This window comes from Heliangelus exortis, chromosome 15, assembly GCF_036169615.1.
Source record: "Heliangelus exortis chromosome 15, bHelExo1.hap1, whole genome shotgun sequence".
Taxonomy (NCBI): domain Eukaryota; kingdom Metazoa; phylum Chordata; class Aves; order Apodiformes; family Trochilidae; genus Heliangelus; species Heliangelus exortis.
This window is the reverse complement of record NC_092436.1, coordinates 15,450,179-15,470,225: the sequence shown is the minus strand read 5'-3', so window position 1 is coordinate 15,470,225 and position 20,047 is coordinate 15,450,179. Positions and strand designations below refer to the sequence as shown.

Here is a 20,047-nt window from a genome sequence, read left to right as displayed (position 1 = left end):
TTTAAAACCCATCAGTAATACTCAATTTTTCTGTCACTTCTCTCTGACAGAGCTCAGATGAAAGTTTTTCATTGTTGAGAGCAACATTTTGGGTGGATGTGAGTGGAGAAGCAGAAGGTTTCATCTCTGAGGCCCTGGTGCTCTGGCTCTGCCTCAGTTGCCTTCTCTGAGTGATGTTTCTCAGAGTTCAGGACATGCTCTGCTTGCAGAGAGGACCTTGTGCCTGCCCCAGCCCATGCAAACTGTCCCCAGTTGTCACCTTCTTGTCCCTGTAGGTCATAAACTGGGGAAAATGGAGAGCTGGGACACAATTCTTTTCTCCTGGTGATGTCACTTCAGCTCTCTTCCACCCACCCCTGGCCTTACTTTGGGATACATCTTGGGATTGGGTTGCAGTGGGACACAAAGTGCTGTGCTGTGGCTTCACTTCCAAACTTCTGCTCTGCCAGGAGTCAGCAGCCCTTCTGCTTACTGAAGAATTTGTTGAATGACTGATTTCAAAGTCAAGAAATGCCTGAAGTAACCTCTGCCTGATAAATCCAGCTTTCAGCTCATCAAACATTCCTTGGCTGTTGTGAGAATCCACAGCTTGGCTTTCAACAAGCACTTTCCTTGAGGCTGGAGGAGGAATTTGGGAAAAACCAACCAACCAAACAGCCTTGTAGCTTGTCAAGTGTTAAGATTTGCTCTGCAAGCATTTTTCTTTCTGCTTTCTCTTGAGTTTTAAGACAAAAGCTTCAGGTCCAGTGCAGTCACAGTGAATTTTACTGATACCTCCTGATGCTTGGGAAATTCATGGTTGTTTTTCTCTGGTTAGACCCAAACTTCCCTGCTGGGTTTCTGCCCCCTTTGTCTTCCTGGTGGAGGTTTCTCACTGTCCTGCTGCAGGTGATGGGTGCTTGCTGTGAAGCTCTCTGACCCTCTTACACTGGGTGGGCACCAAGCAGGAACTCCCAAGCCCCTCTCTTGATTTCCTTGCCCTGGGCTCTTCCCACTCAGCCTTTTTGGGGTTTCTTGTTTTGTTTTTGTTTTTTTTTTTTTTTAAACTCCCTCCTTCTTGTATGAGATCATTCCCAGTCATGCCTCTACCTCATGTAATTAAAAACTGCTCATGCTAAATGAGAACAAGTAGTGCCACTCTGGGCCAAAATTGCTGTTGGCACAGGTAGTCTGGGGAGCTGCAGACACCACTGAAGTACTCAGCTGTACTTCAGCTTCTGTGTCTGGAAGCCTCACCCTGCAACAACTGGAGTTTTGGTGGCAGCTTCCCAGTTCTGAGGAGCTGTTACCATCCAGAGGGAAACTTCCCATGGTACAAATAATCTGTTGAGTTGGGGCTCTTGGCCCAGGTGAGCATTGGAGCCTTTGGAGAACATGGGAACCCTGAGAAGATCCTTCTGTGAACATCATTGATTGTTTTTCCTTGTGTTCTGCAGCATCAAGGCATTCTTAGGGAATTTTCCATCCTGGAAGGATGACCAGGAGCCAGCAATGTGTCAGGAAGTCCTGTGGCATCCTGGGGTGCACCAGAGGAGGGGGGGTTAGTGGGTGGAGAGAGGTTATGCTCTCCCTCTGCTCTGCCCTGGTGAGGCTGCATCTGGAATATTGTGTCCAGTTCTGGGCCCCTCAGTTCCAGAAGGACAGGGAAGTGCTGGAGAGGATCCAGCACTGAGCTTCCAAGGTGATGGAGGGAGTGGAACAGCTCCTGGTGAGGAAAGGCTGAGGGGTTCTGCAGCTTGGAGGAGAGTGAGGGGTGAGCTCAGTGATGTTTATAAATATGCAAGGGGTGAGTGCCAGGAGGAGGGAGCCAGGGTCTTCTTAGTGGTGCCCAGTGACAGGACAAGGGACAATGGGTACAAACTGGAGCATAGGAGGCTCCACATAAATATAAGGAAGAATTTTTTCACTGTGAGGATGAGGGAGCCCTGGCCCAGGGGGGTTGTGGAGTCTCTTTCCCTGCAGACATCCAGACCCCCCTGGCTGTGTCCCTGTGGGAGCTGCTGGATGGAGGTGACCCTGCTCTGGCAGGGCGTTGGACTCCATGATCTTTGGAGGTCCCTTCCTGTGATTCTGGGAAGAAGTTCCCTTGGGCAGAGCTGTGTGAGACTGAATTTTTGGTTCATTTCACCTCACGTGTGCACCAGCACATCCTGGTCCTGTGTGTGGAGCACATGGGTGGTTTTGCTTTCTCTGAGGGTTTGTAGTGCCTTCTACTGCTCTCAGAAAGTCTTGAGGGCCACTGGAGACTCAGCTTCACTGCTGAGCCAAGGCTCACATCACCTCTTTACCTGAGGTTTACTCACAGGTTACTCTCCCCTGAGCTCAGGACCTCTGCAGGACTGATCCTGCCTGGCAGACACGAGTTGATGCTGCACCCTCCCTGCTCCACCAGTCAGTGCCAACTGGGCTTGGCTTTTTTTTTTTTTTTTGGAAACTACAAAGCTGAGCTTGCAGATTGATTGGGTCTGAGCTGTTGCTCATCTCTGGGTGGATTTTTAGGGCAATGGGATTTTTTTGCAGAGCCCAACACCAGCGTGGCCCCGCAGCATGGACCAGGTGGATGTGGAGTGTTGAGGACTTTGCTCTGTCTCTGTTTAATTGTTTGGCTTGCTTCCCCCCAGCCTTTCAGAAGGCTTTGTTATTTTAGAGGAGATTTCTCCACTGCTTTGTCTGGAAGTAAGTGGTTCATTGCTTCTCCAAACTGAAGTAAATCTTTCTCTCTTTCAGTGTTCCATTGGCAAGCGACAATAATGGGACCAGTAAGTATGAGAGAATTATCCTCATAGCTTTTTATGGAGAGTCCCTCCTGGAATAACTCCTCAAATTCAATGGTTCTTTTCTCTTAACAGAATGACAGTCCCTATCAAGGTGGAGTATTTTTCCTGACAATTCACTTCCCAACAGATTATCCCTTCAAACCACCCAAGGTGAGTGCCTTGCCCCATAAATCTCTTCATTACCATATGCTGCAATGCACATTTGTTGAGCCTACACTGAAATTTTCCTTCTTCTGCAGGTTGCATTTACAACAAGAATCTATCATCCAAATATTAACAGTAATGGCAGCATTTGTCTTGATATTCTACGGTCACAGTGGTCCCCAGCACTAACTATTTCAAAAGGTACCTCCAATGCTCATTTAATTTTACTCTGCTGAAATGAATTTTACTGATTTGGATTTAGAATGTAAAGGAAAGGAAAAAAAAACAAACCCAAACAAAACTGCTGCATTCCTGCTGTCAACCATTTCTGTGATCACTGCTTCAGCCTTGTGACTCTGCCTCTGGCCTGCAGCCAATTCCTGAGCACAGGATGCTCTGGACATCCAATTTCCCTGTGACCACAGGGACACTTTCAGCTTTGCCAGTGGATTGGAGAGGTCTTGCTGGCACTAAGTACGTAGCCTTCCCACCTCACCTCAGAGTCTGAACACTTGGAACTAAAAAAAGCAAATTAAAAAAAAAAAACCACCCACAAAATTAAACCTCGTGCACTACAAGGAAGACTTCAATGGTCAGAATGCACACCAGGGCAAATCCCACTACCTGTGGCCTTCAAAAAGCACTAAGCCTGCCTTGATTCTTTGTCATCTTAAAAAAAAAAAAAAAAAGTCTCTTTTTAAAGGCAACATTGGAACCATGTTGGTCATTTTTTAACACCTTATAACATTGGCTACTTTAATACTAAAGTTTACCTAGCTTGCACTATCTTTTTTTTTCTTTTTATCAAAACCCATCTTGGTCCATGTGAATTGTGCTGGCTTGTGGGGCACAGGAATGTCTCCTGTGCCTGGCAGAGCAGTGTTCATATTATTTAATGTAAATGGGGGTTTAAAACACCTTGAAAGGAGAACCAGGACTGAATTTTAGGGATTTTTCTGGCTGCTGGAAGCATAGATCTGTGGTTTGTAGATTTAGCTGTGGCATTTGACAGTATTTTTGGTCTCCTGTGTGTGGACCATGTTCTGACCATTCCATTTTTGTAGCTTCAGACTTTCTTTGTAATTAAATGCTGCAGATAGCATGTGTTTAATTACAGTTTCCTTCACACCTTGTCCCAGCAATATGAGGCTATCCTGTTGCCTGGAATTCTTCTCCCTAGCTCCATGTGATGTTCCCAGGCACTTTCTGGTTCAGACAGGTGACTTCTGGTTACCCCTCACTTGCACATCACAGCTTTGCTGAACTCACAGGTTCTTCTGTCCCACTAAAGGCTTCTGTGTTTGTAGGAAGGCAAAAAGATGGACTGGGGTCTTGACAGGAGTGGATCTGGTAGAGCATGAAGCTGAAATTCTTCCCTGTGAGTTCAAAGCATGGAGAAAATTAGGGCAGAACAGGGAAAATGATTGTCAGGTTGATGCAGCTTCCTGTCCCAGTGCTTTGGGGCCAGCACAAGCTCCTGTGAGAAGCCCTGAGTTAGTACTGGTGACTCTTCCACCTTGCTGACCAGTTGGTTGGAGTATTAGAGATGGAGGGTGTGGAATGTGACCTGGCACCTGGCTTCAGGGAGTGGGAAGGAATTGGCAGTGTGGTGCTGGCATGTTGGAACACTGGAGGATGGCCTGGAATTAGGAGAGCTGGGAAAAAAAGAAGGGGGAAGAATTTCAGAGGTTAGTTGAGGCCATCAGTGGGCTACCAGTTAATGAGTGTCACCTTTTAATCACACACTAAATAGCTTCATGTGAATTTTGCAACCCAGATAGTGTGCCCTTAACACCTCAGTCTGCCTTGAATTAATTTTTTTTTTTTTTATTCTCTTCAAACTTCATCCTGGTGGCACAGCTGGAGTGAGCCCCAGGATCAGTGTGGCTGCTCTGTGCTCCTCAGCCTTGTCTGTCACCTCCTCCTCCTCTGAAAGGACATTCCTTGAGTCAGGTGTCTTCATGGTGCTGATCCCTCTGTGCAGAAACATCCATGTGAACACAGGAACTCTCCTTCCTCCAGCACTAAACACATCCAGGAGGAAGCAGGGAGAAACCAGTCCTGTCTGAGTCCCCTGGGTCTTCTTTCCATGGAGAAATTCTTGTGGGTGACTTCAGGGAAATTGGGGATCCTTCCCTCAGAAATAACAGGGATGGCTGGGCAGGAAACAGATCTCAACTTAGGAAGAAGCAAAAGCTGATAGTTAAAAGGAACATTTCTGGCTTGAGCAAGGATAAATTAATTCCACAAAGGCAACTTTGGTCATTTAGGGTGGAAATCTTGTTTTCAGTCAGTTTAGAGCTGTATCTTTGCAGGCTTTGGGGCTATTTCAGCCCCTTGTATCTTTTTTGGTAGACTTAGCAAAGAATAAATGTAGGACTAATAAATGAATAAATGAGAATAAATGTTCCTCTTGGTAGGAAGAGCTCTTGGGTTAGGTAATTAAAACTGAAGTTATTCAGCAGGAAGTTTACAGCCCTTCCAGAGCAGCAGTTTGGGATTTGTACTCTAGGTTTCTGAGAGCATTTCCTAAATTGTGCTACCCTTGAATTAAAAAATCTGCAAGCAGATAACTAGAACACAGCTTTGAAGAAAATGCTCATCCTTTACTGACAGAGAAATCAGGGAGGCCTAGGAACAGACCTAAGGAACAGCTGATCATGCACAGCATCCTCCTCCTGGGGGCAGCTGCTAGGGAAGGTTCTCAGCAGCTGATGGAGGGCCAGATGTCACATTGCAGTTGCTCTGTAGCATTTCCATCTATAGTGCCACTTTCTTTGGTGGAAAGACTGGAAAAAAAAAAATCCCAGCAGTGCTACTCAGTCATCCCAGTTAAGTGGGAAAGGGAGGGAAGGCTCTTGGCTTCTCAAACTGTGTCTGCTCTGCCCTTTTTGGGGGCTGTTGGAGCAGTTTTATTTTGGAGCACTGAATACATAAGGGGGTTTGTAAGTCCTTCTGTAAGTGGTTTGATCCTTTCACCAGCAGAGGTGAAGGAGTTTGTGTTCTGTCTTTTTTAGGTGTTTGATTCTCCAGATTTGTTAAAATTGAGTCCTGAAGAGCTGGGAGAACAACACTGAGTGTCTCAGGAGAATGGTTAACTTGGTTGTTTTGGTAGTTCCTTAAGGAAGTGTTCCTTCAGGAATACATGTTGTAGAATAAATAGTCACAAAATAGTCTTAAACACACCTCAGTGATTCATTTAAACTCCAAACCTTTAGCAGGATCCATAGGCTTAAATGTAAATTGTTACCTCAAAGAATCCCAGTTGCCTTCATCTCCTAATAACTTCAGCCCTTTGGGGGAAAATCCCACTTTCTCTTGGATTTGGGGAGTGGATGTGCCAGAGTTAATGGACACCTGGAGCACTTTGGGAAGGCTCAGCCTCACCTGCCCTGACCCCTCCTGCTCCTCCCCACTTGGGTTTTATAAAACCTGCTGAGCCCTGGAGCTGATCTCAGGGCTGGAAGCCCCTGCCAGGGGAACTGCAGGGGTGGCTTCTCTCTTCTTCACTTGAGTTCACTTTTGTTTGCTCACTGTGCTCTCTGCAGGGTGATTTGTTCTGTGGTGCTGCTCTTGTTGGGTGTTCTGGAATGAAGTTTGGGAATCTGATGGGAATTCCCACTTCCCCAGCAGTTTGAGTGTCCTTGCTCTTCATAGTGCAGTCTTGCAAGTGAGGGAGTTGTGACTGTGCCCATGGCTTTTAATTTGCCTGTTGGGGGGCTTAAGCAAATGACAGGAGGAGAGAGTGTGTGGCTTTGTCACCTGTCACCCTCTGCCTGTGTGCTGAGCTGGGCTTGTCCAGATAACTTTGATTCTTGTGTGACAACAACTCCTTTGCAGCTTCAGTGTGGTCACTGCTGGCACTGCTCGGGTTTGCAAGAAGAGGAGTTGGGCCCTGCAGCTTGAGGGAGGTGACCCTGGAGCCCTCTGCCCACTGCTGGGCTCCCCAGGGATGTGGACACACTGGAGAGAATCCTCTGAGTTCATGGTGAAGAAGGACCAGGCTGGGAGAGCTGCAGGCTGGAGATGTGTGGTGGATAAACACCTCCAGGGAGGGTGCAGAGAGGACAGAACCAGGCTCTTCAGTGGCACCCAGTGACAGGGCAAGGGGCTGGGGTCCAAGGTGGTCCCTGTGAACGTTAGGATGGAATTTTTGTAAGGATGCAGAGCACTGGCACAGGTTTCCCAGGGAGGTTGTGGTGTCTCCATCCTTGGAGATCCTCAAAAGCCACCTGGAGATGGTCCTGGACAGTGGGTCTAGGTGGCCCTGCCTGAGCAGAAGGGTTGGACAAGGTGATCTCCAAAGGTCCTTTCCAACCTCAACCAGTTTGTGATACGCTGGGCAAAACTTAACTTTTCTTCTCTTGTCACCAGAAATTGTTGAACTGACTTAGCAGGAATTCAAGTTGCTTTGAAGGAAGAAGTTTAAACTGCTCAGATATAAAGGTACACTTCTGTGAGACTAGGTAAGACTGCTGGAAGAGTTTGAAATGGGACTGTGGTTAAGTAATAGGACTGAATTTGAACTGAGTCTGGAGCTGCTTTAATTTACTCAGCTGCATCTTGCCTGTTCGTGGTCAGAAGCCAGACATTTGGTGACCAGCACCTGAACTGGTGTGTTCCCAGTTGTCCATGTCACCAGCTTCCTGTTTGTCAGTGCTGCTGGAACTTGCTGACAACTGTGTGCCTCAAAAATTTAGAAGTCTTTGGGCCTGAAACTCAACTGAGTTGATTGTAGAGACAAATCTTCCTTCCAGGAGTCAGCTTTCTCCCTCTTTTTGGGGAACAGATTGCTAAATTGTAATGGATCTCAACGTGCAGGCTTTTGACTGCCAGGCAGATGATAAGGAAAGGAGGAGCCTGAGCTGGTGTGAGAAGCAGGACAGCTGGATAAAGCCTCTTAATTCCATTTCAGAATTCCTTGGCAGTGCTGTGTGTCCAAACCTCAAATTTATGCTAGCAGAGATGTTTCATAATCCCCAGAGCAGCAGCCTGAATTCAGCCTGAGCTGACAAACTTTTACTTTCATGTTTGGAACCTTGGCTGGATGAGCTGGATCAAAAACCTCAGCACTGTTGGAGCCTGTGGCCTCATTTCCAGGAGGGTGACAAATTGCTTTCTGGAGAAAGAGCTTCCTGGTGTAATATTTGTCCCTCACCTCTGGCACAGCAGGACAGGTACCCTGAGCCTGGGATGCTGGGGTGGTATCCAGGAATTGGTAGCTCCCTGTTTTATCCAACTGCTCTGGGAGAGTGGATGAGCTTCAGGAGGATGTGAGGCATCTTCAGGACAGCTGAGGGAGTGTCACCTGCTGGCCTGGCCCTCTGGCATCCACAGGGACTGTCTCAGTGCCACCTTGGAATGGGAACAAAAATTTTTTTGGTGCACTCTTAGTGCTCCCTTAGAGGTGGGAGGAGAGGGGCTGAGGGGCTGCTGAGACCCTTGGCACCTCGCAGGAGTTGAGTCCCCAGGAATAACTCCTCTTGAAAGGCATTTTATCCATTCCTCTCCTCCTGCTGCTGTAGGAAGCTGCTCTGTGCCTTTCACACAACTTTCACACACCAGTGGGGAGCCAAAGCTTCCACCCATGGGCTGCTGGGTGCCCAGGGAAGCCTTTTACTCCTGGATAACTCTAAATTGAGTCTCTTCTTCAGAGAGCACTTGCTGCCCCAAACAGCTGCTGAATCAGAACACAGCCACTTCAGATGGGGTTTTTCTGGGGAGCTCATTACCTTGGAAGCACTGACACTTGTTTTTTATCTCCCTGCTGTGATTCAGTTGGAGATTCCATTGCTCCTCTGTCACTTCTCCTTATCCTGAAGTCTCCCATAAACGAGTGCTTTACTGGAGCAGGTTTTGTTTGCAATCCCAGCTGAACTTTAATAAAATTTATTGTGGTTAATACCCTACATTGAAGGGGACAGCTGGATAGGATGGATATTAGACCCACTCAGGCTTTGCAAACACCTGGAATGCTTTGAGTTTAGTGTTTGGAAGGTGACTTCTGTGCTGGGGAAGTGGAGAGAATAACAACTGCTGGGGGCAATCATCTGAAGTCACTTCATAGCTGTCATGTCTTGGGCTTCTGCTGCATCCAGAGCATCTGCATCTCTGATTAACTGGGGTCACAGGCTCAGAACAGGGTGGCAGGGCAGGACCAGGACCCAAAGAAAGCAGAGGGTGTAGCTCCATAGCCCTTCAGTCTGTGCCTTGCCCTAACAAAGCTTAAGCAGAGTTTTTTAGTGGTGAGCAGCTGTAGGAATTAACTGAACCCAACTGAGCTGACCATCACCCCAGTGGGGAGGGAGGTGAATTAAACACTGTGGCTTTTGTACATTGCTGCTTCTCCCTCCTAAAGCCCACTGGCAGCCAGAGGTGTGTGATGCACTTCATTAGAACACCCACAGAAGTTAAGTGCCACCTGGAAACCTCCAGCACCTTGAGTTTCCTTCTCCTGTTGTCAGTTGTTAGGGGTTAACACTGGGCTGGCAATTAAACTGAATTCCAGGTGTTCTTTATGAATCCCCTCCCCCTCCCTGATAAAGGAAGGAGAGAGAATAAGGGAGAGAGGCTGATGGGTTGGAAACTAAACTACACAGCTTTAATGAAACAGGAATGATAAATAGGAAAAAAATGACTAAATCTGTACAACTATACAGGAAAATTGATCCCAGGTTCCTCCCTCTCTCCCCCAATAACTCTCCCATCCCCACTGAGGCTGCAGGGCAGCCCTGGGAAAGTCCAGGCTGGAATCCTGGGGTCAGGAGCAGTTGGGAGCTGGAGGCAGGAACACACAGATTCAGGCTGGGATGGATCAGGAGCACAGGCAGAGGAAGGGATGGGATCCTCCCAGGATGCTGAAGCAAACAGGGAGAGGGGGAGAAGGGGAAGCAGGAAGGGGTTTGAGCCTGGTGATCCCTCCAATTTATCCTGAGGATGAGGTGTATGGGATGGAATCCTCTGTTTGGTCAATTCTGGTCATTTCTCTTGTCTGTTCCTCCCTAAGGGAGGGTTCCAGGTGTGACCTCTTGACTCCTTTTCTCCTTCTGGAGGGCAAAATGTTCCTCAGAGCTGAGCAGTGTCCCTGGTTCTGCACCCCAGATCCAGCAGTAACTATAACCATGGAGTGGGCTCAGTCCCAGCAGCAGCCACTGCCTGAGAAACTTGCTGTTCATTTCAGCAGTGCAGCTCCTGACAAGAGACTGAGCTGAAAGGAAAAGCACAAGGCAGAAAATCCCCTTTATCCTGGCCCAAAGCAGGACAACACTCCAAGGAAGAGGTCTCTCTTCTGGCTGTGGAGCTGCTTCCCTCCCCCTGCAGCTGAGGGCTGGTGGTTTTTGAAAGGCTTTTTTTCAGCTCCTGGCCTGCCAGAAGTTGAATGTTGGGTTGAAATGGAGCAGTCAGTGTTCCAGTGGGCAGTGGTGCTTTGCTTTATTTTCTGTGTTGCTCATTTGGGAGGATCTGCTGAGAGCTGACTTCAGGAGTTGTCCTGATTCATGACATAGCAGAAGCAACTCAACTCACTCAATTTGCAGCTACCTGCTCTTTGTTTGAGGTGTGGCAGAACCAGGAGGATGAAATCTGCTTGTCAGGACTGGCAGCCTGCTCTGAGGGCTCCAGCAGCACAGCACAGAAACCTCCTGGGATGATGAGGTGGTTCAGGCAGTGGTAAACTGTAGCTCAGCTTGGTGACAAGCTACAAATGGCTCTCTATCTGGAGGAGCCACCTTGAGAAAGATGGTCCTTGAAGACTGGAGTGGTTTGTCCTCTCAGGGGAAGCTTGGAACTGAGTTATTCCACTCCTAGACCTCATTTTGCCTCAGAGAGGACATTGCTGGAGCATCCCTGGTGTGAAGGGATGATGCTGCTTGGTGAGTGCATTTGGATCACTGCTCCAGGGGGAAGCTCAGCCCATCAGGTGTTCAAAGCACTTTGGTAGAAGTCTTTCTGCTTGGTTTGGTTCTCCCCACCCTCTGGTTCTCATCAAGTCCTCAGCAGTAGGAAGCTCCCTGAAGGAGGTTTTGTTGTCTGTGGGGATCCCAGTTGAGGTACTGGAGTTCAGGAGGCTGCATGGGTAGTGAAATTAAAAAAAAACCAACAACTAAAGCCAAACCAATTTTGTAATAAAAGGGAGCTTTAAACTGACAGCACTTGAAGTTGCTGGATCTTTTGCTACAGACTGAGCTGCTTGGAGAGTTGTGAGTGAAGAGATGAGAAGCAGCTCTGTGCTTGAACCCCTTGAGTCAATGGGAAGCAAAATTCACCTCTTCTGCTTTCTCCTGCCCAGCCTGCAAACTGAAACAGTGCAGAGCACACACTTCTCCCCTGGATCCCTTTCAGCAAAAGACCTGAGAGGGGGGATGCAGGCAGCCTGGCACCACTTTGCCCATGGATGGGTAGGACAAGGTGTGAAACAATGCAACTTGCTCCTTTGTAGTTTATTCCACCTGCTTCTGTGGTTACAAAACTTGATGATTTTTTTTTTTTTTTCAACTATTTTTTGCCTTCTGGTAATCTTGCAGTCATTTGTCTAGTGGGAGCCAAGGCTTTGCTGTGACCCTTGTTGTAATAAAAGATGATTGCAGCAGAAGATGCTCTGGTTCTCTCCCTCCCATAGTGTTGGTTTAATGACTCTGGTGCTCCTGTACACAGCTGACACTTCAAGGATTATTTCATCTTCTTGCTCTTGAAACTTTGGGAAGGTGCTTTTTGTGTTCTCTGTAGTGGTCTGGAGGCTGCTGGTGTTGCTTGGTCTAAAATGTGTGTATATATTCAGCTGAAAAACCCTGAGAGAAGCTTCCTGAATTGCTTTTGGGCAAGTAGCTGTGTCCAGCAGGCTATTAAAGTTGAGCTGATGTTGATAACTGAGTTAATGTGAAGGTACCAGCAAGAGCAAGTAAAATTAAGGGTAATTTTGATTAATGAAGGCATATGAAACTAAAGCAGCTTGAAGCCAAATAATCCTCTCCATATTTGAGGTTTTTGGAGTAACACTTCTTACAAACAAGTCAAGAGAACTGAAATCTTTAACTTTTTTTAATTATTATTTAATTTATTTTTTTTAAGGTGACTGGATTGCCAGAACTCATCACAGGAAACTTGTAGCTGCTGATTGAGTTCTGGCAACCACCCAGAGTTTCAGTAAAGAGCATCAGTGGCATGGGATTTTTTTTTTTTTATTTTAATGGTCCCCCTCATGCTGTGACTGCTTTAAAACCAAGGAGAGAAGCTCCTGAACTGGGACAGGGGGTGGCTGTCCCTTCCCTGTCAGCAGGGAGGTCCTGTTCAGGGCAAGGAGGTGACACCAGTGTCCTGCTGGCCATGGTCTGAGCTGGGGCTTTTGGCAGACGGTGGGCAGAGAGGTCTGCACAGACTCAAAACTTGGTTTTTCTGGTGAAGGGTGAGGTGTCTTGTTTAAAAAAAATGCTTGGTTGTTAAAGGAGTGTGGGAAGGTAGAACTTGAGGCAGTAGTAATAGTAATGAACCAAAAAGTTATGATTGGATTTCCTGTGGCTTCTGTTAAAGGGGAGGGATGGGTCTGAGCTGTTGTGCTCATCCAACCAGCTGAAGAAACTTCAGTGATCAGAGCAGTGGGGTCTGATAAATGCAAAGAAATGAGCTCCAGGAAGATAGCTGGGGAGGTGACTGTGCTGGAAGCTAAACTGAGCAGCAGCAGCTGGTTCTAGAACAAGAAATACCTTAAACCATGCCTGGTTTGTCACTGACCTCATGCCAGGAACTTTGTACCTTGAAACTGATCATTTGTTAGTGAAGGGGAGAAGTGATCAAACTGAACTGATGGGTTCTGGGTTCTTGGTGTTCTCCTCACTGAGGAAATAGCTCAGTTAAGACCTGGTGAAGCTTTCACTCGTCCTACTTGGAAAATCTTTGCCAGTTCCCATCAATCTTGGCCCCCAGGAAAGCCCCCCTGGCCCTGTGTGGTGTCAGCAGGAGCAGGGCAGGGATGGTCCCTGTGCTGGGCACTGCTGAGGCTGCAGCTCCAATCCTGGGGTCAGTTCTGGGCCCCTGAGGAGCAGAAGGAGATTGAGGGGCTGGAGAGTGTCCAGAGAAGGGAATGGAGCTGGGGAAGGGTCTGGAGAGCAAGGAGAAGGTCTGGAGAAGTTGTGAGGAGCAGCTGAGGGCCCTGGGGGTGTTGATCCTGGAGCAGAGGAGGCTGAGGGGAGACCTTCTGGCTCTCTGCAACCCCCTGAGAGGAGGTTGGAGCCAGGGGGGGTCGGGCTCTGCTCCCCAGGACCAAGGGATGGGCCAAGAGGAACTTTGGGCACAACTCAAGTGGTGCCAGGGGAGGTTTAGGTTGGAGCTGGGGAACAATTTCTCCCTGGAAAGGGTCTCAGGGCCTGGCCCAGAGGGATTCCCCATCCCTGGAGGGGTTTCCAAGCCCTGGAGATGTGGAGCTGAGGGACGTGGGGCAGTGGCAGTGCTGGGATAACACTTGGACTGGATGTTCTTGGAGGTGTTTTCCATCCAAAACTACTTGATCAATCTCAGAGCTCTTTCCCCTTCCTTTCTGGGCCTATTCAGCTTTTCTTTGCTTCATGAGCTCTGTTCTAAATGAGCTTAAAAACCCAAACTCCCCCTTCCCCCCAGAGGGAGCAGTCAGTTCCTCTCTTCTCTTTTCTCTTCCACTGGTTGCAGTTCAGTGGCTCTGCCTCCTGCTCCCCAGCAGGAGAGGTGCAGGAAACGGGAGGCTCTGAGCAGGATGTGGCTTCTGGGAGCCACACAGCACATGTGAAAATTTAAAGTTCAGGGCTTTGTGGTCAGTGTGGGTGTAGGAAGCTACACTTTCTTGCTTCTTTTTTGTACCCTGTTCTACAACTAATCCATCTCAACCTTCCTTATGTCCAGAAAATAATTGGATAAAGCCTCTTAATTCTCTGCAAGATAAGCCTTTTTTTTTTTTTTTTTTTTTTTTTTTTAATAAAATGTGGTTCTTTAATAGCTATGAGCAGCTCAGGCTTCCTTCATCTCAGTTGGATCTGTCTGCTGTTTGACTTTTGGTGAGGGTTTCTGCAAGTCATTCATGACAAGGTCATCTGGTTTACGGAAAAGCTGAAATCCAAGTGCAGAAGCAGAGCTGCTTCCTGAGAAAGCTTTGGGAATCATTTTGGATACAACACTTCTGTCCTCTGCTTTAAGGCTCCTGTCAGGCACAGCTCTTCCAGGAAGTTCCCCCTTGGGGTGGGGATATTGAATAAGTTGTGGTTGGGTGTAGTTAAGTGGTAAGGATTTTTATTCCAAATAACTTGGCTGAAGTGTTTGGGATTGCTGCTCCATGGTGGTTTTAAACAGTGGTGCTGCTACTCCTGGCTAGAGGGGAAGGAGCTGGGTGGGCTGGTTATAGAGGTGTCTGCAGCTGCACTTGAGCTCTAATTCAGTCTCTTTTTCTCTCCCTAGTACTTTTGTCCATCTGTTCTCTGTTGTGTGATCCCAATCCAGATGATCCTTTAGTGCCTGAGATTGCACGGATCTACAAAACAGATAGAGAAAAGTGAGTATGGAAGCAAAAAAAAAAAACCCCAATGTAACATTCCTGACAGAGCAGAATCCACCCTGAAATCCTGAAAGGGAAGGGAAAGAACTCCCCCCCTTTGGAAAAGAGTGTGGGCTTTGCTTTGCCTGGTTCACCTCAGCTGTGGTGTTTTTTTAGGGATTTTTCTTGGGGTCTGGGGTGCTGCCTTGCTGCAGGATAAAGGTGGATAAAGGACTTGGAGGCCTTGTGCTTCTGTGGGTTTGTTGCTGCCTCTTCACTCCACATGCTGGGCTTTCATTAGTGCTGTAGCTGTTAATTACAGATTGATTTTTTTTTTTTTTTTTGATTTAATGAAAATGTCAACGATGCAAATCTTTTTCATTTGGAGCTCTTAAATTGGGTGTCACCAGCTTTTAGGAGGCTTTGCTGCCTGCTTTAATTCCACATAACCAGCAGAGGGAGAACAAGTTATACTTGTGGGAGAAGATTTCCATGCCAGGCAGTGGTGCTGGAGTCATTCCAGCAAAAAACTACCAAAACCACCCTGGTTTTTCTGCACTTGACAACAAGTGGTGTAGAGTTGGGGTGGGAGGACTCCAGCCTTCTCTGAGCTAACCAGCAAGAGTGGAGAGAACTCTATCAATTCCTTTCTTTAAAAATAACAGCTTCATGAGCATTTTTTAAACACTTTTCTGCCTCACTGTTCCCTTCCAGACCTGATCAGTAGTGTTTAATTTCTGTGGTCATCTGAGGAGAACAAGAGAGGAAGGAAGGGAAAAGGATCCACCAAGTTGCTTGCTCTGCTGCCTGTTTGAGAAGCAGTGGTAGAAAAGTTCCTGCATCCTGGGGGCAGTGAGAGCTGCAGCACATTTTGAGGTGCAGCTAACAGTGGCTCTTGTCCTTATTTTTGGAAAAATAGGAATTTTTGGGGCTTTCTTCTCAACTAGTCTCAGAACAGACAAGTAACAAGTGCTTTTGCTTTCACTGGGAGATGTTCAGATTCTTCAAGCTGGAGAGCACTGTCTGCAGGCTAAATTCCAGGGTCAGGTTGAACTGGGAAACTTCTTGCTCTAAGTGCCTCAGCTTGCTCTACAAATTGTGTAGAACAAGAAGAGCTTGGCTCTGCTGTTGGATCACAGCTTTTATCAGCACTGTGTTGTGCACAAACCATCCTCAGCTTCCTCTGGCACTGGCTCTGGCTATGATGAGTTTTTGGGTGCTAGAGCTACAGGTGGCTTGGGAAATGAAGCAGAGGGGAAAAAAAAAAACCAAACTCAAATAAATCCTGGTGGATGAATTTATCCTGTTCCAAAGTAGCCACATGGGATGGAGCATGGAGCATGGAGCAATCCTGCCAGGGCTGGGCAGCTCCTGGGGCCTGGGCTGAACTTTCTAAGGGAAAAATGGAGTGGAAGGGAAACTCTGTCTTATTCCAGAATAGCAAAATGAAACCCTGTGGTTATAGTTCCCACAGGGCTGCAGCAGCTGGGGGAAATGGGTAAAGACTTCCTGAAAAACCTTTTCCCCTCAGACCTGTGCTGGGTCTGTTTTGTGTTGGAATTGCATTTCCTGTTGTAAATACGAGGAGTGATTTCTTCTCCATGGAGAGCTCTGGCCTTTCTTGGTTGCCTCTGTTTGCCTGGCTCTTAAAATTTACCAATTGCTGATGTTGCTGCCACACGTGGCAAGTGCTGGAACTGAAGTGTTGAGCTGTGGTGTCAAGTAAATCCTCTTTTTGCACATGCAGGTACAACAGAATAGCTCGGGAATGGACTCAGAAGTATGCGATGTAATAAAGAAAATTATTGGATAACCTCTACAAATAAAGATAGGGGAACTCTGAAAGAGAAAGTCCTTTTGATTTCCATTTGACTGCTTTCTATGAGCCCACGCCTCATCTTCCCCTGTGCACATGTTTACCTGATACAGCAGTGCTGCGTGTTGTACATACTTGGAACAACAAAATAGAAATACTGTATTTCCCCTACCAACATTGACTCCTAGCAGAGAAGTGTGTGTGTGAAAAAAGCTGGTTCTTCAGTCATAACTTTGTGAGCCTAAAAGCATTCCTTGGGTGGGTAAAGAAATTGGGATAAGCAGGTGTGAAGGGGAAGAGGGTTCAGGTGGATTTTGTGATTCCAGGGATGGTGTTGCTGATCCGTGGAGGGTTTTAAGTGGAATCCTTTTAAACTCATAACAGTTATGAAAAGCAAGGTGAAGAACTTGAAGCTGTTTCTGTATTCATTTTATTCTGAAGGACCTACACCTTAGGTAAATGTTATGACCAATGAGAGAAGCTGTACCCACATCCTGTGTTTAAGGTCTGAGTTTAACTGGTCAACATTTAAATGGATTTGGAGCTATTAGTGAATCAAGTGATGTTGATTTCTTTCAACTCTCTCCCTTCCTTCATACTTTTTTTTTTTTTTTTTTGGTTTGTATGTGGTTTCTCAGTTAATACATAGCTAATAGCTCATATTTTTCCTAAGTTTTTTTTTTTTTTTTTTAACTGCTTAGGTCTTTCTGGATGTAAGGGTAAAAAAAAAAAAAAAAAATCCATTTGACAGAAAACTTTGTGTATATTTAAAGACCCAGCTGCTCCCCTGGAGCTTGTACGTTCAAGAATGATTAATCTGTGTAATAAACTGATTACTACAGTCATTACATATAACTTTGTGTGAATAGGCTTTTAATTTTAAGAGCAGTTTGGCTAAAACTAATGGTGGATTTCTCTCAAACTTTTGCATTCACAAAGGGTTGCATTTGGAGGCCGTGAAGCAGTTGGGTTTGCATCACACAAGGTTGTGCACCCGAGCAAGATAAAAAAAGAAAACCCCTCAGCTTGAGCACTTACATGAAATCAGGATGTGTAGTGTGCCAGGAACTTGAGTATTAAACCAAAATCAGCAGTTTACTAAATGAGGATCTGGGTGACATTTTTGCAAAGCCTCTAATGGTATTATTCCCACTTGCATGGGACCTAACACAATGCATATGTACTGTAGGTAAGTGAAACCTTATGTAACTAAAATAATGGATGTAAAAGGGTAAGAAAAAAAAAAAAAGAAAAAAAAAAAACAAACCTACCAAACACATCAGCACAAACTTTCATAAAATGTAGCTTTTACATAATTACTTTGCACTAAACATTTGCAAAATGTTCATACAGTTTTAAATTGTACTTGTTATGTGTCTTTTTTTGAACAAAGTCTTCACTTGAACCTAGTGGAAAAAAAAAAAAAAAAAAAAAAAAACCAAACAAAAAAAAAACGTAGTTTGAAACTTTTCTTTGTATACAAAGTGTATTTGCCCAGCATCGTTGGTGTGAAATAGGTGAGTCTGCAAGTTTATCTCCTCTTAGTAGAATTGTGAACAAAGCCATCACCAACTCCAAGGGAGAGGCTGGAGCCTCCAGCTCTCCAGCCACAGGGCTCTGTCCCACCCATCTTCAACTGCATCTTTACACTTGCACAAATGAGGAATAAATGTCCACTGCTTTTGGTCTAAATCTGTCCCACTTGTCTCATCTCTCAGTGGCCTGGGGGCTGGCAGTGGTGGCAGGGGCAGCCCTGGGGACAAGGGGGCTGTGGGGTTGGGGGCAGAGCTCCCTGGCTGAGGGACAAGGAGGGGGTGACAGCTCCTGGGGAGGGGGGACAGGGGCAGTGGGAGCCCTGGGGTTCTGCTGCAGGTGATGAAGCAGGAGGAGAAGTTGAAGTGGTGGCAAAACGGGGGGCTGGGACCCTGCCTTGGGGGTGTGCTCACAGCTGCTCTGCATCCTAAACGCTGGGATCCTGCTCCTCACGGAGCCTCTGTGGCCCCAGGGTGGGGTTGGCGACCCCATGGAGTTGGTGGCCCGATGGTGGGGTTGGTGGCCCCATGGTGGGGATGGTGGCCCCATGGTGGGGATGGTGGCCCCATGGTGGGGATGGTGGCCCCATGGTGGGGATGGTGACCCCATGGAGTTGGTGGCCCCATGGTGGGGTTGGTGACCCCATGGTGGGGATGGTGGTGCCATGGTAGGGATGGTGGCCCTGTGATGGGGGTTGGTGACCCCATGGTGGGGATGGTGACCCCATGGTGGTTGGTGACCCCACGGTGGGGTTGGTGGCCTCATAGTGGTGATGGTGGCCCCATGGTGGTGATGGTGACCCCATGGTGTGGTTGGGGGCCCCATGGTGGGGATGGTGGCCCCATGGCGGGGTTGGTGAACCCATGATGGGGTTGATGGCCCTATGGTGTTTGGTGACCCCATGGTGGGGATGGTGGCCCCATGGTGATGGTGGCCCCATGGTGGGGTTGGTGACCCCATGATGGGGTTGGTGGCCCCATGGTGTTTGGTGACCCCATGGTGGGGATGGAGGCCCTGTGGTGGGGTTGGTGGCCCCATGGTGGGGTTGGTGGCCCCATGGTGGGGATGGTGGCCCCGTGGCGGGGTTGGTGGCCCCATGGTGGAGATGCCCTGCCATGTGTTGGCAAAGGGGGGGTCACCTGTGTTCAGCAAGCAGTAGAGGGAGGGTGGGTTGGAGTTCTGGCAGCGTGGTCCAGTTGAGGGATTCCCCCTGGCATCTGAGGAGCCATCCACCTGGAGTGGGGGCTGTGGAGGCTCTGGCTGGTCCTTGGCAGTGGAATTTCTGCAGGAGAGAGAGAAGGGAGTAGGAAGGAGCTGGGAAGTGAGGGATGGGGCAGAAGTCACCCCTGGTGTGTGCAGTGGAGCAGTGTCTGTGTTGGGTGGTGTCCTGCAGGCAGAACTTTGTGAGCTGACCTCTTGTCCTTGAGGAACTTGTGAACTTGTCCTTGTGAGCTTCATGAAGCAACTTAACCCAGCTCAGTGTCTTTGGGGTTTTTTTTGGGAACTAGAATCTCACTCAGTGTCTGTGTCCCATGTGAAACAGCACAAGGAGCAGGGGGGCATTCATTGCCTTTGGAGGAGCTCTGAGCTTGTCACATCATCAATGTTTCAGTTCCTGTCTGATAAATTCTTTTTTGGACTTGATTTAGTAATTTTTAAGACTCCACTGTGCACGTCTGTCTGTGAGGTTGGACTTCTCTGGGTGGAGACTGTACATGCATTTTTTTTTTTTTTGCTGTCGTGTGCTAAGCAAAAATGTTAAAATCCTGCTGAGCTGCTTAGGTTCTCCCAGCTCTGGCAGTGCTGGAAAGCTGAAACACTGGGCCTGGAGACTTTATTTGTCTTCATCAGCACCTCTCCTCTGCAACAAAGTCAAGCAGAGGACAAATAATTTGGGGTCCCAGGAGCTGAGTGCCCAGTGTGGGGCTTCGGAATCACCTGGAGCTGGAGTGGAGTTGTGTTCCCTGGCTGAGGGACAAGGAGGGGGTGACAGCTCCTGGGGAGGGGGGACAGGGGCAGTGGGAGCCCTGGGGTTCTGCTGCAGGTGATGAAGCAGGAGGAGAAGTTGAAGTGGTGGCAAAACAGGGGTCTGGGACCCTGCCTTGGGGGTGTGCTCACAGCTGCTCTGCATCCTGAACGCTGGGATCCTGCTCCTCACGGAGCCTCTGTGGCCCCAGGGTGGGGTTGGTGGCCTCATGGTGGTGATGGTGGCCCCATGGTGACCCCATGGAGTTGGTGACCCCATGGAATTGGTGGCCCCATGGTGGGGATGGTGGCCCTGTGATG

The 20,047-nt window shown here is 47.8% G+C and overlaps 1 protein-coding gene across 2 annotated transcripts in view; it reads left to right on the top strand.

Moving 5' to 3' along the window:
* The window catches only part of UBE2D2 (ubiquitin conjugating enzyme E2 D2), a 29,126-nt gene extending 11,206 nt beyond the window's left edge, over positions 1–17,920 (top strand). For both annotated transcript variants that reach the window (XM_071759228.1, XM_071759229.1), the window contains exons 3-7: positions 2,728–2,759; positions 2,850–2,927; positions 3,017–3,122; positions 14,337–14,430; positions 16,160–17,920. In XM_071759228.1, the coding sequence (XP_071615329.1) occupies positions 2,728–2,759; positions 2,850–2,927; positions 3,017–3,122; positions 14,337–14,430; positions 16,160–16,205 (356 nt within the window). In that variant the 3' untranslated portion in view covers positions 16,206–17,920. The remainder of the gene's footprint in view (positions 1–2,727; positions 2,760–2,849; positions 2,928–3,016; positions 3,123–14,336; positions 14,431–16,159) is intronic.
* Positions 17,921–20,047: the final 2,127 nt, after the last annotated feature.